Below are 14,846 nucleotides of genomic sequence, written 5' to 3' on the forward strand. Positions count from 1 at the left end.
ATTTTTTTAAAAATAAAATAAAATTTTTCTTAAAATTATAAGTGCACATTTCATCTTTAAACATTTCTCTACAAAACTGCATCATTAAATTTTTGAAATTGAGTTTTTAACACCAAAATCCATCTGTGGTTCGTCTGGCTGGCTGTCCATGTAAATCTTGTGCGCTAATTACAGGTCGTAATTTAGAAGATATGTGTATCAAATTTAGTATATGATGGACAAAGCCTGTTGAAATTATTGGAATTCGGTCCATTATCTCACCTAGTCCCTATATGAATCTCCTTCCGAAATAAGACTTTATCGGTCATAAATGTTTAATAAATCAAATTTCACTCCAAATAAATTTTATATACACGGAAGTCATGTCGCCTATTTTTATTTTGATCGGTCCATAATAAGTCCCAGCTTTCATATAAGGCCCACTTCCGCTATTCACTTTAACGAGCATAGATCTCTCTAAAATGTTGGTATAAACATAAAATTCAACATAAATAACTTTGATATAGACATAAATCACAGTACCTAATTTCATGATGATCGGTCCACTTCCAAAAATCACTCACGAATATAAATTATTGAAATTTTAAAAGAAAAAACTTTTTGCTCATTTACTCAGTGTAGGGTATTATGTTGTCGAATATAGCACTTTTATTTGTTTATCTTTTTTTGACTTGTTTTCTATTTTCCAACTATTTTCAGCTCTATAAATTTTTAGAAATTTTGCATTGTTATGGATGTGTTGCTGCAGTTGCAGGCATTGATTTGTTATGCATGTTTTAAATTTGCAACAGAAAAGGACCAACAGGAAAGTAGGCCCTTAAAAATATGAAACAATGGCATAATAAAGAATTTCTGAAATTTATATCACAATTTATCATGATGTGTCTACGAGAAGAAGAATATTTTCTAAATTTATTGTACCCATTGTACCCATTTTCTATGAAATTGTACCAGGTACCCTAAATTTCCAATCCCTGACATTTGCTCAAGTAGTAAGTATAAATATGTATGGTATTGTCGCTGTTGATTTGAACACATCATTTGCATCCAACATAAAGTCCCTTCTGTTAAACAAAATCTTTCATGTTTTTGCATGTAGTTCACACAATATTTCTGTTGATATTTTGCTACCCAACGAATTTCCCTTCAAAAGTTTTTCAGTGCAAACAAAACATCAACAAAAAAACAAAGAAAAATTTAGATGATGTATTGTTATTTGAATTTAAAGACTGATTGTTGCATGTTGTCAATTTTTTGTTGTTGTTGATGTTAGCTGCTGGTGCAGTTGTAGCAGTGCATTTGTTGTCAGTTATATTCTATACTTGCTCAAATACCCACATGTACAAATAATATGAGTTTATCTAGAATAGAGAACACATGTTGCACAGTTGCACACTGTTACTTGTATTACATGTTCTAGCTGTTTTGTTGTTTTTCAATTTTTATTAGTTTTGATGTGACAGCTGTCATAGAATGTTAACAACTAATCTCAGAGTGTGTTTTTCGGTCTGTGAAAGTGAGTAAAATAGAGACCCATTATTGTTTTCATTGAAGTATTAAATCATTGTCAGAAAAAATTGTAGGGAAATGTACAAAAAAAAAGTGAATTTTTATGATTGCGATGTGTCAATGTATTTTTTAGCGCAGTTCTGGGTATGAGTTAGTTTTGTGAAAATCAATTGCATACTTTATGGCTGCAGTTTAGCTACAGTAAAGAGAAAAATAATGAATATATTTAAAGCCTTGAAGGTGGTTATGAAGTAAATTTAAGGTTTAATTAAAGTTAAATTGTGGTTTATGGTATTAATTTTTGACTTAATCGGAATTCATTATTTTGTCCAGTTTCAATCATAAGACTTTATTTTATACACATTTGTAGTTCAATTGGGACTTCAAACGTAACTCCTTACATATTTCACTTTTAGCTTTAAACGAAAGTTGTTAAGTAGTTAAATTTAGCTTCAACCATAGATTTTTATGTTCTTAAATTTAAGCTTTGGTATTAATTCTAACTTTATTAATATTTACCATCTTAAGCACTACATTGCGTATGGATTATATTAATTAGGTGATATAATTTCCACACGTATACGCCATCAAACTTGACACATACATTAGTGTGTCCCAAAAAAAGTTTTTTTTCTTATTTTCATGGGTGCTAAAGCATAATATGAAAGCTTATAGGGTAGAGTATTTTTGAGATTTTTTTCAGATTTTTCGGAAGTGGTTTAGAGGTCGTTCAAATCGAGATTTTGCCAAAAATTGGGTTTGTCGGTATTTTTGGAGTTTTATTCTTGACTTTGTCTAGACCCACGATTTTCATTACTTTTAAGGACACAGTTTAAAAGAAAAATGTCCATGCTTTATTTTGGTGTGCAAAAATTTTTAATTTTTATAATGAATTGGCTTATTAAGGTGCCCTACATTACAATGCTTCGAAATTTTTCCATAAATTTTGTAAATAAGGCTTTATAACTTTTAAAATTTTGATGAAAATGAAAAAAACTAACAATGCAGTTTGAAAGATCAATTAATTCTTAGTAGTTTAGCGACAATTTTTGAATTTGCTTTTACTGTTCCTGAGTAATATAAAGCAAACGAAAATTTGTATGTAATAGAGAAATAGAGAAAAAGGGAATTTAATATTCGAAATTAATATTCAGAGTTCATTAGTGAATTATTTCAATGCTAAATGTTGAACTCGTAAATAAAAGACGGGTTTTGCGTTGAACAAAATGCTTTATAAAAGTATTTATGTTTATTTCTAAAAAAAGGTTAAAGTTAATTTAATATTATGTTATAGAGACAAACAGCTTACCGCAGTTTTGCAACCGTCTTTGGCAAGGTTCAATTCAATTTAAATCTGATGTTCTTACTTATGACATACGAAACATAGAATATGAGCGAAAGAAGAATGCAAAAGGCGGCACAAATAAATTGACAAATGACATTCATTATGAATTGCTAACTGCAATATACAAAAAGTCAGACTATGAAATACATTCAGGGTCATTCTGGAACACTCCCGCCCCCGTGGAGCTATCAGCTTCACCACTTTCTACGTCCAGAACGGCTAGCTTGGACACAGCGCGCTGCAACTTACCGGTGGAAGTCTTCACATCGACTCTTCGTGCCACACCATCGGGACCAGCATAAACACATGTGACCAAACCTTTCCGCCATTGACTTCTTGGAACATTCGGATCACAGATGAACACCAAGTCTCCTACTTTGATTGGAACAGTACGTTCACACCATTTCACTCTCCTAGTCAGCGTTGGCAAATACTCATTAACCCACTTCTTCCAGAATCTATCCCTCAAACACCTTGAAACTCGCCATTGTTTTTTAAGAGTGAAGGGTTTTATATCGGGTGATTCAACAGATGGTGTATTGGCAACATTTCCACTGCCAATTAAAAAGTGGTTAGGGGTAAGCGGCTCCTCTTCATGTGGGCTAATAGGCAAATGTGTTAATGGCCGCGAATTAACGACGTTTTCAGCCTCAATTAGTAATGAGTGTAATACATGTTCTTTGGGAGAAATCTGCTTCAATGTATGTCGTAATACCTTCTTCACGCACTGTACCATCCTTTCCCAAATACCACCTTCAGATGGATTAACAGGACAGTTGAAAATCCATTCGATGCCTTTCATTGACATTTCGTTTTGGATTCTCTTAGCATCGAAAACTTCACTAAATCGTCTGGCCTCTTCGTTGGCACCAATAAAGTTTTTGCCGTTATCAGAACGGATTCTGGCGGGTATTCCCCTACGATTTATAAAGTTCCTTATGACAATTATGCACGAGTCCGTTGACAAATCGTAGGCTAATTCTAAATGAATTGCCCGAAGCGTGAGGCACGTAAAGAGCGCCACCCACCTCTTTTCTGTCCTTCTTCCAATTGACACATTTATAGGACCAAAGTAGTCTAGTCCAGTATATTTGAAAGGCTCAATATTTGGCTCCAGGCGATCAAATGGAAGTGGTCCCATAATTGGAGCTTGAGGGTTGGCATTTTTAATTTTGCATTGTTGACAATTAGATACGATCGTTTTTAGTAAGCTTCTTAATTGAGGTATCCAAAATTTTTTGCGTACTTCACAAATCGTCGCTTCATGATTTTGATGCATCATCTGACAATGATAATGCATGACAACAAGTTTTGTAAAATTATGATTTTTGGGAAGAATTATTGGCCGCCTTGAACTGTAGGGCAAGTAACTAGCAGCATCTATTCTTCCATACACCCTTAACAGTCCATCATCATCAACATACGGCATCAGGTTATACAAATGACAGGTTTTTGGTATAGATAGTTTATTTTTAATCAATTTAAGTTCATCTGGAAAGGCTTCCCTTTGGACTAGCTGGCATAGTAATTTTTCAGAATATTCTACTTCACGGGAGGTGAGACCATGTTTTTGTAAAACGTTATACTCTTTTCGGCAATGATTTATAAATCTTAGTACCCATGCGAAACTTCTTTTTAGACGACAAAGAGATGAAAATCTATTAAAATCAACCATATTATCATTTATAATTATTAATGACATATTTTGGGAAATTTCTTCTTCATCTACTTCTTTTGAAATTTCAATCTCGCCTTTTGTCCAGTCTTCTTCAGGCAATTTCAGGAAGGCTGGTCCATTTAACCAACGAGAAGAAGAGGAAAAATCCACATTGTTTGATGATCTCGTGGCTTCATCTGCTACATTGTCTTTTGTTGATACCCATCTCCAATTTTCAACATCTGTAGAAGCAAGAATTTCTGCTACACGGTGTGCGACATATGGTTTATATCTTCTGTGATTACTAGCAATCCATTTTAGCACAGTTTTAGAGTCACTCCATAATACACATTTGTCTGGAACAAGGCTGTGCTCACTTAAAATGTTCTGCTTCAAACGTGTACCGAGAACTGCTGCCTGCAATTCTAGCCGGGGTATAGTAACTCTCTTCAAAGGACTACATTTTGTTTTTGAAATTATAAAACTAGTGCAAATGTCACCATCACCAATATATCTCCAATAGGCAATTGCAGCAAATGCTTCTTCACTGGCGTCTACGAAAATATGAAGTTGTAGAGATGTTGGCTTCCCAAACGAAAAATAAAAACGGCGAACTCTAAAATTGGCAATATTGTTCATTTGACTCCTCCAACGTTTCCAGGAACTATTTAAAGCATTGGGTATTGGTTCGTCCCAAAGACAATTACTCTTCCAAATTTGTCGTAATAGTAGCTTCCCACCCACTGTAAAATGACTCAAGTAACCAAGAGGATCGAATGTTCACATTATAATGCTTAAAACTTCTCTTTTAGTTGGGCTACGTTGGCCAGACATGACAAGTTTGTCAACTCGATGAAATTTTAAATTAAACATGAAATTGTCACTAGAAGGCTCCCAAAACAAACCCAGTACCCTTTCTGTACCATCATTGGCAGGAATTTGTTTTGATATTAAACTACCATCCAGGGTTGTAATGACCTCGTCGGAATTTGAGATAAAGCCCCTTAGTTCGAATCCACCATTTTTGTGAATTTCTCTCACTTGTTTTGAAATACTTACAGCTTCTTCTACACTGTCAAAGCTGTCAACGAAATCATCCATGTAATGGTGATCGCATATAGCTTCAATGGCTCGAGGATGGAAAGCGCGATGATCTCGTGCATTGGTTTTCATGACATATAATGCCGAGGATGGTGAACAGGCGGCTCCGAAAGTCATAACTACCATTTCGTATTCATACGGTGGATTTGCTGTATTTCCATCCCTCCAAAGAAATCTTTGTGAGATTCTATCACATGGCTGCACTAAAATTTGGTGAAACATTTCGCGAATATCGGCACCAACAGCAATTTGACCGCGGCGAAAATTATAAAGCGTAGACGGCAAAGACGCAATATCTTGGGGTCCTTTCAGCAATTGTGAATTCAAAGAAATGTCCTGTACACTGGCGGCGGCATCGAAAACTAACCTCAATTTGTTCGGTTTATTGGGATTGGTTACCCCAAAATGTGGCAAATACCATTTTCTGAAACTGGTCACTTTGATGTCATCTGAAGATAGCTTACGTACGTATCCTTTATCAATATATCCTTGCATGACTTCTTTGTACGCTTTGGAGAAGACTGGATCACGCTTCATTTTCTTTTCTATACCTTCTAAGCGCTTAAGTGCCATAGAATAACTGTTTGGAAAGCTCACTTCATCATATTTCCATAATAAACCTGTCTGGAATCGATCACCAACTTTTCTTGTAGACTCATTCAAAATCCGCTTGGCTCTGACATCTTCATCAGATTCCACAATAGGAGCTGCCCTTACACCCATATTTTCAATGTTAAAATAATCGGTCACTATTTGATGAAGGTCGACGTCTCTTTTGACATTTACAAAAAGGCACGATTGTTGTATAGGTGATAGTCTATGACAAGGACCAAACACCACCCAGCCCAATTCAGTGTTACAGGCAAATGGACCTGTCATGTTGTTGTTATTGGTGATAGATGGCAACCCTAAAAATGCATGATCTAAACCGATTAATAATTTTGGCACTACGTTGGTGTAGGGTTTAACCGGTAAATGAGGTGAACCTTTAAATACCTTTTCAATTTCTTCGTGCGTTAGGCTTTGCATGGGCAAGTTTAAATTAGAAACAGCATACACATCTTTAAGTAGGTGGCAACTCTTCCTATTGCTCCCACTTATCTTAACGTTGAACGATATAGCTGGTTCACAGGCTGATCTTCCACCGAACCATTGGATATTTAGAGGGCAATTTTTTCCATGGACGCCAATTTTATCTGCCACTTCTCTGTCTAGCATTGTAATGGATGAGCCATCATCAAACAGGGCATATATATCCATATGACAATTTTTACCATACAATGTTACAGGTAAAACTCTAAATAACAATTTGTTGTTACTTTTAGCAGAACAGCTGAGGACATTTTCTTGAGGTTGGTTGGTAGGGCATGGCAATGTAGAAGATGGATCACAAGGTGTGTTCTCATGAAGTAGTTTGTTATGCTTGCGTTGACATCCATTATTCGAGCATGTTTTCTTACGGCGGCATTCTCGGGTGGTATGACCAACGTTCAAACATGAAAAACACGCTCGAATCCTTTTTACTTCCTTCCATCGATCCTGTGTATTCATATTTAAAAAACGATCACAATCATAAATTTTATGAGGATTTTGACATATAGGACATTTTGGTTGGTTTGCCGTGGTGGTATGTAGTAAGACTCGGCGTTTCTGATCTTTTTGGTCAACTTCCTGAACACTGCATATTAAGTTGGCCACATCACTAAGCCAGTTACTAAAATCAATAATAGTAGGGTATGGTTGAATACTTGCAGCTGTTCTGGCCCAATCCAATTTTTTGCTCATGGGCAGTTTCGCTATCAACTCTTCCAATAAAGTCGGATTAGCTATATGCTGTTGACCATTCACTGATTGTAAAAAAACTGCTAAATTTTTAACTTTAGTGGAAAACGGAACCAGCTTTACTAAATTATTTTCTGAAACTTGCGGCAAATCCCTTACTTGACGTAGCTGACTATGGATGAGCTGCTCAGGGCGGCCGAACCGAAATTTAAGTTGCTCTATGACGGCATCAACGTTGTCAGGATGAATCAACAAAGATTTAATTACTTCTCGCGCATTTCCCTTTAGGCATTTTTGTAGACGTTGATTATTTTCTAAATTCGTATAACCATACGCTGCAGTCGACTGAGTGAACGCTGTGTAGAATAAGGGCCAGTCTTCTGGATCGCCGCAAAAGTCTGGCAAATCTTGAGTTTTCCTTGGCATGATGGTTGAATTCGGGATTGTGTTTGCAGTAGAGGGCTGTTGACTTAATTCCCAAAATGGCGGTATCGGATTGTTTGTGGCGGGCGACACATACATGTGATTAAATGCAGGTGCAGCTTGCGTCGGCGTATTGGTTCTGTTTGTAATAGTAGGCGCTGTTTGCATCGAAGGCATGTTTGTGTTTGTATCACAAAATGACGGCAGAACCAACGAATCGTTTGATGTCTGTGCTGCTTGCGTCGGCAGTGCAGCGATGCTGCTGGATGTCGAAGCAGTTTGCATACAAGACATGGCGGCTGTGTAAGTTGTCGATGTATTCGTTGGTTGACTTATATAATGCAATGCGAATGTTGTTGGTGGCGGTTGGTCAATGGCGGAAATTGTTGATTGTGAAGCACTAACATGTTTGAGGTTATGGTCACTTACCTGGTCTTGTCTTTGGATAGCTGACTGTAGTTCTTGGCACTGGCGATTACTGTCAGAAAGCTTCACCTGAGCATCCGAAAGTTGACGCTGTAACATGGCAATGTGTTTTTGCATTTCTAGCACGCTGGTAGATGATGTCTTCGGTAGCGTCTGAACTGGTGTGCTGACTTTGGAATGGCTTGCTGGTGGTTTTGACACGGACTGTGTCTGTTGAGCACCTTTGGCATTGGCAGATGTAGCAGTTTTACTATCATCGGTAGATGCTGGCTGCATCTGGACGGGTGGTGTTGAAGTCACGTTTTTAATTTTAACGGCATCTCTTGCTTGTGTAGTTGTTTGTGTGCCGCTGGCTGCGGATGACACTGGCTGTGTACCATCAGAAGGCTCAGATGTTACGCTATCACCTTTCAAACGAGGGCTCCGGCGCAGTGGAGAGTGTTGTAACATCTTTGAATTTTATTAAATATTCCAATTGTTCTGGCTTGAAATACAAACACCACGGCGACAAGCAAGTGCAGTTATTTTGTACACACAAATATACAAAAAACTGCGAAATAAAAATGTTGAACTCGTAAATAAAAGACGGGTTTTGCGTTGAACAAAATGCTTTATAAAAGTATTTATGTTTATTTCTAAAAAAAGGTTAAAGTTAATTTAATATTATGTTATAGAGACAAACAGCTTACCGCAGTTTTGCAACCGTCTTTGGCAAGGTTCAATTCAATTTAAATCTGATGTTCTTACTTATGACATACGAAACATAGAATATGAGCGAAAGAAGAATGCAAAAGGCGGCACAAATAAATTGACAAATGACATTCATTATGAATTGCTAACTGCAATATACAAAAAGTCAGACTATGAAATACATTCAGGGTCATTCTGGAACACTAAACTTGCATCAGTTGGAGATAGATCAGTAGTAAAAGGGAATGTCAATGGCAGCCATATTGGTGTATATAATATGAAGGACATATTTTAACAGAACGAACGGACGTGATTTTAACAGAACGAAAATTTGTTTAGATTACATTTTTCAGAAAGTTTGGTTTTTAATCTACTTTCTGATAGCAACAATTTTGATTAAAAAGTTTTGTAAACTAAATTAGAAATTATTTGTTACTTTATTTAAAAGGCGATTGAGTGCAGGATATAATTGGTTATCTGTGCTGTCGCCAACTCGCACCACATTATATGGGGGGTAACAGAGACACCAATACAAGAGGTGACAGTCTTTTCAGTTTCATACTTAATAGTAGTTTGGAAGTAGTATATAGAGGTTCAGAACCTACCTTCATTATTTCAAATAGAAGTGAGGTGCTAGACTTAACACTTGTGAGTGCTAAGCACTACAGTATGATTACTAATTGGGATGTCTCTAGTGACTGCTCCTTTTGTGATCACCAATCCGGCTGCTGTTGAAAGTAGGTACGATATTGAGGTAACAGTTGAGACACTTATAGAAGTGTTCCAATCGGCTACTATTAAGACCTGTAAGCCGAACATCCGCAGATGTAGGCATAAGCCTTCTTGCTGGAACCCTGAGATAGCACTCGTCAGAAGGACGTGTCATAAGTTGTTCAATAAGGCAAAGAGGCTGGGAAACTGGCCGGCATCTAAACCATCATTGAACAACTTCAAGAACCTTACGAGCAATGCGAAAAGCAAAGCCTAGAGGAACTTCTGTAGCGGCGTGGAAGGATTCTCTGAGACAAACCGATTACGTAAAATTCTATCAATGTCTCCGGTTGTACCTAACTATATTCAGAAACCCTGTGCTAGATGGACTCTGAATAGTAAAGATACACTTAAGGTCCTACTTGACACTCATTTCCCTGGCTGCCCCCAGTCGGCGATGATACTGAATAATTATGTTGCTCTGTTCTGATGAACAGGGAAAAAATTCAATGGGCAATCAAAAGCATCGACCCGTTTAAATCATCTGTGGCGGATGGCATCATACCTTCTGATCTTCAAAAGAATAAAGAAATGACTGTACAATGGCTCACTAATATATAAAAAGAAATATAGTAGACACGGTAGGACAATGTAGGAAACATTGTAAACTAGGTATAGAGTAGCTTTCATTCCAAAATTAGTCAAGGCTACTCATACTAAACCAAAGGATTACATACTAATTAGACTAGCATCCTTTCTGCTGAAAACCTTACGCATAAGCTGAAGAGGTTTTTGTATTTATATCTGGTAAATTTCTGAATACAAAATCGAGTTGTGTGGAATCGACATTAAGTACACTGAGTGAGTGGTTCTCTTCACTAGGGGATATAAAATCGATGACTTTAGACCACCTAGACTGAATGGAATCAGTCTTTCTCAGCATCATTCTAGATCAAAGATTATCCTGGAATCGTGGCCTATGTGGCCATCTACTACTGTAAAAGAGCAACTGGTACTAACTGGGGTATTATGCCGAAGGATATCAATTGGATCTTCAAAGCAGTTGTTAAACCCATCTTGTTCTATGGAGTATTGGTGTCGTGGCAGGCGCTATAAGGTCTAGCCCCTCTAAGGCACTTTTTACTATTTTAAACTGGTTACCAGTTGATTTTATGGTGATACAAATGGCTCTCAACTCTGCTGTGCGACTGAATGCTGGCTGTTCGTGGTCAGGTAAAGACCATGGGAACTCTAAAATACTGAACGACTATGGCCACATACATAGTAATGTCGATTACTGCATGGCAAAACCTTTTTTCGGTAGGCATTACCATATTATAATCCCGAATAGGGATTTATGACAGCGCGGACTCTTCCCTACTGACGATGTCGTAAGGGTATATACTGATGGCTCAAAAAGGGACAGTAGGGTCGGTGGAGGTTTCTTTATTGACAACTTTAGGATAAAATCCTAACTCAGGCTACCTAACTTATGAACGGCTCTTCAGGCGGAAGTTACTGCCATTAAACGTGCATCCAACTGGCTGAGGTTTTATCAAATATCTGGTGATATTTACATTTACTTCACGACATCTGAATTAACCGAGGAATGCCGAGTATCCCTTAGGATAACGATTATATTGGTGCCTGGACATGATGGAAAACAGGGTAAATGTATAGCAGATGAATTAGACAAAAGGGGTGCGATGATGATTGAGGAGTCTTTCGACCCCTTTTCTGGTATTTCTCTTGTATGATGCAAGATGTCTGTACAGCAGAGACTATATGAGACTGCACAAAACAGGTGAACCAACGAGCATTCCTATATTATAACAAAGTCTGCTTGGTCCGAAGGACGAATATACTTATGGAATTTCGTCGTGAACAAATAATGCTAATTGTTTCCTTCATTACATGACACTGTATAATTCGGAAACATGCTAGAAGACTGGGCCTACGGTACAATAACTTCTGTAGGAGCTGTCATAATGAAGAAGAGGAGGAGTTGGTTTCCCACATATTCTGCAAATGCCCGACTCTAATAAACCTGTGAGAACGCATCCTCGGAATTCCCATTCCTATTATGCTAAGATGAGCTATCAAGGATGAGTTTTAGACGAATCTACTTCTTCATCAGGGAATCTGGTTTGTTTAACTTAGAGACAATGGACGTATAATAAATACCTTGCTGTTTAACACCTTTGGTATTACAATGGGATCAGTTTTCAAAGGTCCCAAGTGAGCTGCTTGAAGAGTGGCTGTCCATGGAACCTAACCTAACCTATGGCTCTTTATGTTGTTCAATTTTAGCCTCAATCGTGGGTCTATATGTGGTTAAATTTAAGCTTCAATCGTACCAAAATTAAACTACATACAGACCCATGATTGAAGCCAAAATTGTATTGAATGCTATAATAATGATGATTTTCATAGTGACCCATTTACCAACATCATTTGAAAGGCTAGTTATTGTTGGTGTTTTGTTCAAGCTTTGATATTTTTACAAAGTAAAAATTGAGTGTCTGTAATTCTCATTTGCTCTACAGTTTTATTTGTATAAATACCTTAGCTTTCCTAAGGTAAAAATTTCCTTATGATCTGGACTAAACAATCAGGGAAATGCGCATATGAATTCGCTTCGGTGAATATGTTGTGTTTCCCATAATATTTTTTTGGATTATAATTCAGATTTAATTTATTGTGATCCTCCTGTCGAATGAATTTTATCCAGGTACATATTATCAAAGCAAAAACCCCTCTTCTTTGAATATCTCTAATTTTATATAGATCTACGACATAGTGCAGAATTTTGAATTTTTGTAGTAATATTTATATTTTGCACACTCTTCAGATTAGCACTTGATAGCAAAACAAAATACCAATTTACTAAAAAATAATCCAGAATTTATTAATGTCTATTATAGCCTACAATAAATAATTTATTTTGTCTTCCAAAAAATAGGCAATTCATTTTACTGTTTAGTCATTATTTTCATTCACATTTCACAATCCTTTCATAACATTTTGCCAGCATAAACTTTAATTTACACAATACATACCATTACAACTTCTTAGATTACTGCACAATGTAAATTAAAACAAATCATGTAAAATTCCTAAAAGTATACTTTATTTTATAACTTCTTTCGAAAAAGCCTTAAAATAAACAATATAAATTTGATTACTTTTCATTTGTACAATTATTTTATTTATCTTGGTCGTTTTTTTGCACTTAACACTTACAGTTTGTGGGCTGAACGACAATACCAGCATTTAGTATAACAATTTGTAACATATAATTTTTATTGTCTACTTTTAGGCTTTTCAAAAAATTGTCTACTTTCCAGCTAAACTACAATATTATTGTTTATTAACTCTGCAGCAGCAACAAAAACAACAACAACAACTACAATATAAAAACCAGAAAGAAACCAGAAAACCTGTAAAATAGAATCTTTTCATAAAAAAAAAGTTTTGTTTCTCCAACCACTCTAAGTTGTGTAAGTAAAGTAACGGAAATGAAACTATGTCTATGTATAGACTTACAATCATACAACTGTTGCCAACTTTTCTAAATCAAACAAACACACACACACATATACAGCTACAGCTAGCTATAGAATAAATGTACAACCGGTTGTTGCTCCTTAGAGTAGGCATTATATTTATGTTTATTGCTTAAGCTTTAAGTGGAAGGTGTGAAGTTTTCATTCTTTTTTTTGCTTTTGCTTTTGTTTTTACTATAAAATTCTTTCGAGGGTGTAGTTGTTCGAAAAAGACACCAATTGCTTTTCTAGTTTATGGTGATAAAGACTAAACAATTTATGTACATAAACAACTTTGAGTTGAGTACATTTTTGTTGTTAATAAAGTTGTGTCTATTTCTGTATTTCAACAGAATAAGTTTAAATTTTTTATTGTCCTTTGAAAAGTACTTTTATACCTTTACGAGTTTTGCAAAAAAAACACCAAATCAACTGCTTAGCAACTAGGTAAAAAATTACTTTGATTATTTTTATTTCTTAACGTGTATTTTCATAGTTTACGTAACAACTTCCTGCCTCTAGTGAATGCTAAAGATCTATTATTTATTACAGCATCCGTTCTCTTTCTGCGAATTGTTTTAAGCTGGAGTATTTTAATTAAATTCATTTGAAATGCGTACAATAATTATTTATCTCTTGTACAGCGAGGAGAGCCGAGGAGGGATTGTAACTTTAAATGGATTCAAGCGAAATGTGTAAAATGAAATATTATTTAAATTAAAGAGACTTTGCGCTATATTTCTTTTGAAATCCTAAATGTATGCTGTAAGTAATGGGGAAAAAAGCAAAGCGGAAAGTAAAGAAGTAAATTCAAAAATACCTAAGAAGCTAAAGAACCATGATTGAAGCTAAAAGTGGACTACATAAGGAACCACAGTTGAAGATAAAATTTAACTACAAATGGACCTATGATTGGCGAAAAAAATTAACAACTACTTAAGCAACAGCAATTGAAGCTAAAATTAAACTCATTGATTAAAGCTAAAATTGAACTGCATAAAAACCTATGATAGAATCTAAAATTAAACCAAATGAACCCAATGATTCGAGCTAAAATAGCACTTTATAAAGACCTAAGATTGAAGCTAAAACTGAAACATAAAGCCCTACGATTGAAGCTAAAATTTAACTACATAATGACCAACGATTGACCATAAAATTTAACTTGATAAAGTCCTAAGATTGAAGCTAAACCTTAGCTAGATAAAGATTTATCACAGAAGATAAAATTGAACTACGTAAATACATTTGATTGAAGCTAAAATTGAACTATATAAATTCCTAATATTTAATCGATCGAGGCTAAAATAAAGCTACTGAAAGACCTATGCTTGATGCTAAAATTAAACAATATAAAAACCCAATATTGATTAACATAACTAAGTATGTAAATCAATATTGGGAATTTAAAATGTAACTACATAAAGTCTTGAAATTGAAGCTAACACGGAACTACACAAAGACTTACATAAATACCTACGATTGAAGCTAAAATTTTCCAAATAAAGACCCACGGTTGCAGCTAAAATTGAACTAAAAAAGATCCATGATTGAAGCTAAAATTGAACCTCATAAAGACCCACATTTTAAGGTAAAATTTAACTACATAAAGACGCACAATTGAAGTTAAAATTTATGTACAAAAAGGTCCCCGATT

At 35.6% G+C, this 14,846-nt stretch overlaps 1 protein-coding gene across 1 annotated transcript; it reads right to left on the reverse strand.

The window, feature by feature from the left end:
* Positions 1-5,291: 5,291 nt before the first annotated feature.
* LOC135955672 (uncharacterized) lies at positions 5,292-8,693 on the reverse strand. Its single transcript, XM_065506031.1, has one exon. The coding sequence runs from the start codon at positions 8,691-8,693 to the stop codon at positions 5,292-5,294; it is 3,402 nt and encodes a 1,133-aa protein (XP_065362103.1).
* Between the last annotated feature and the right edge of the window lie 6,153 nt (positions 8,694-14,846).

The sequence above is a fragment of the Calliphora vicina genome, chromosome 3 (genome assembly GCF_958450345.1).
Source record: "Calliphora vicina chromosome 3, idCalVici1.1, whole genome shotgun sequence".
Classification (NCBI taxonomy): Eukaryota; Metazoa; Arthropoda; class Insecta; order Diptera; family Calliphoridae; genus Calliphora; species Calliphora vicina.

Excerpts from the sequence above, each read along its gene's own strand:
- LOC135955672 (XM_065506031.1), bottom strand. The coding sequence starts at position 8,693 with ATGTTACAACACTCTCCACTGCGCCGGAGCCCTCGTTTGAAAGGTGAT.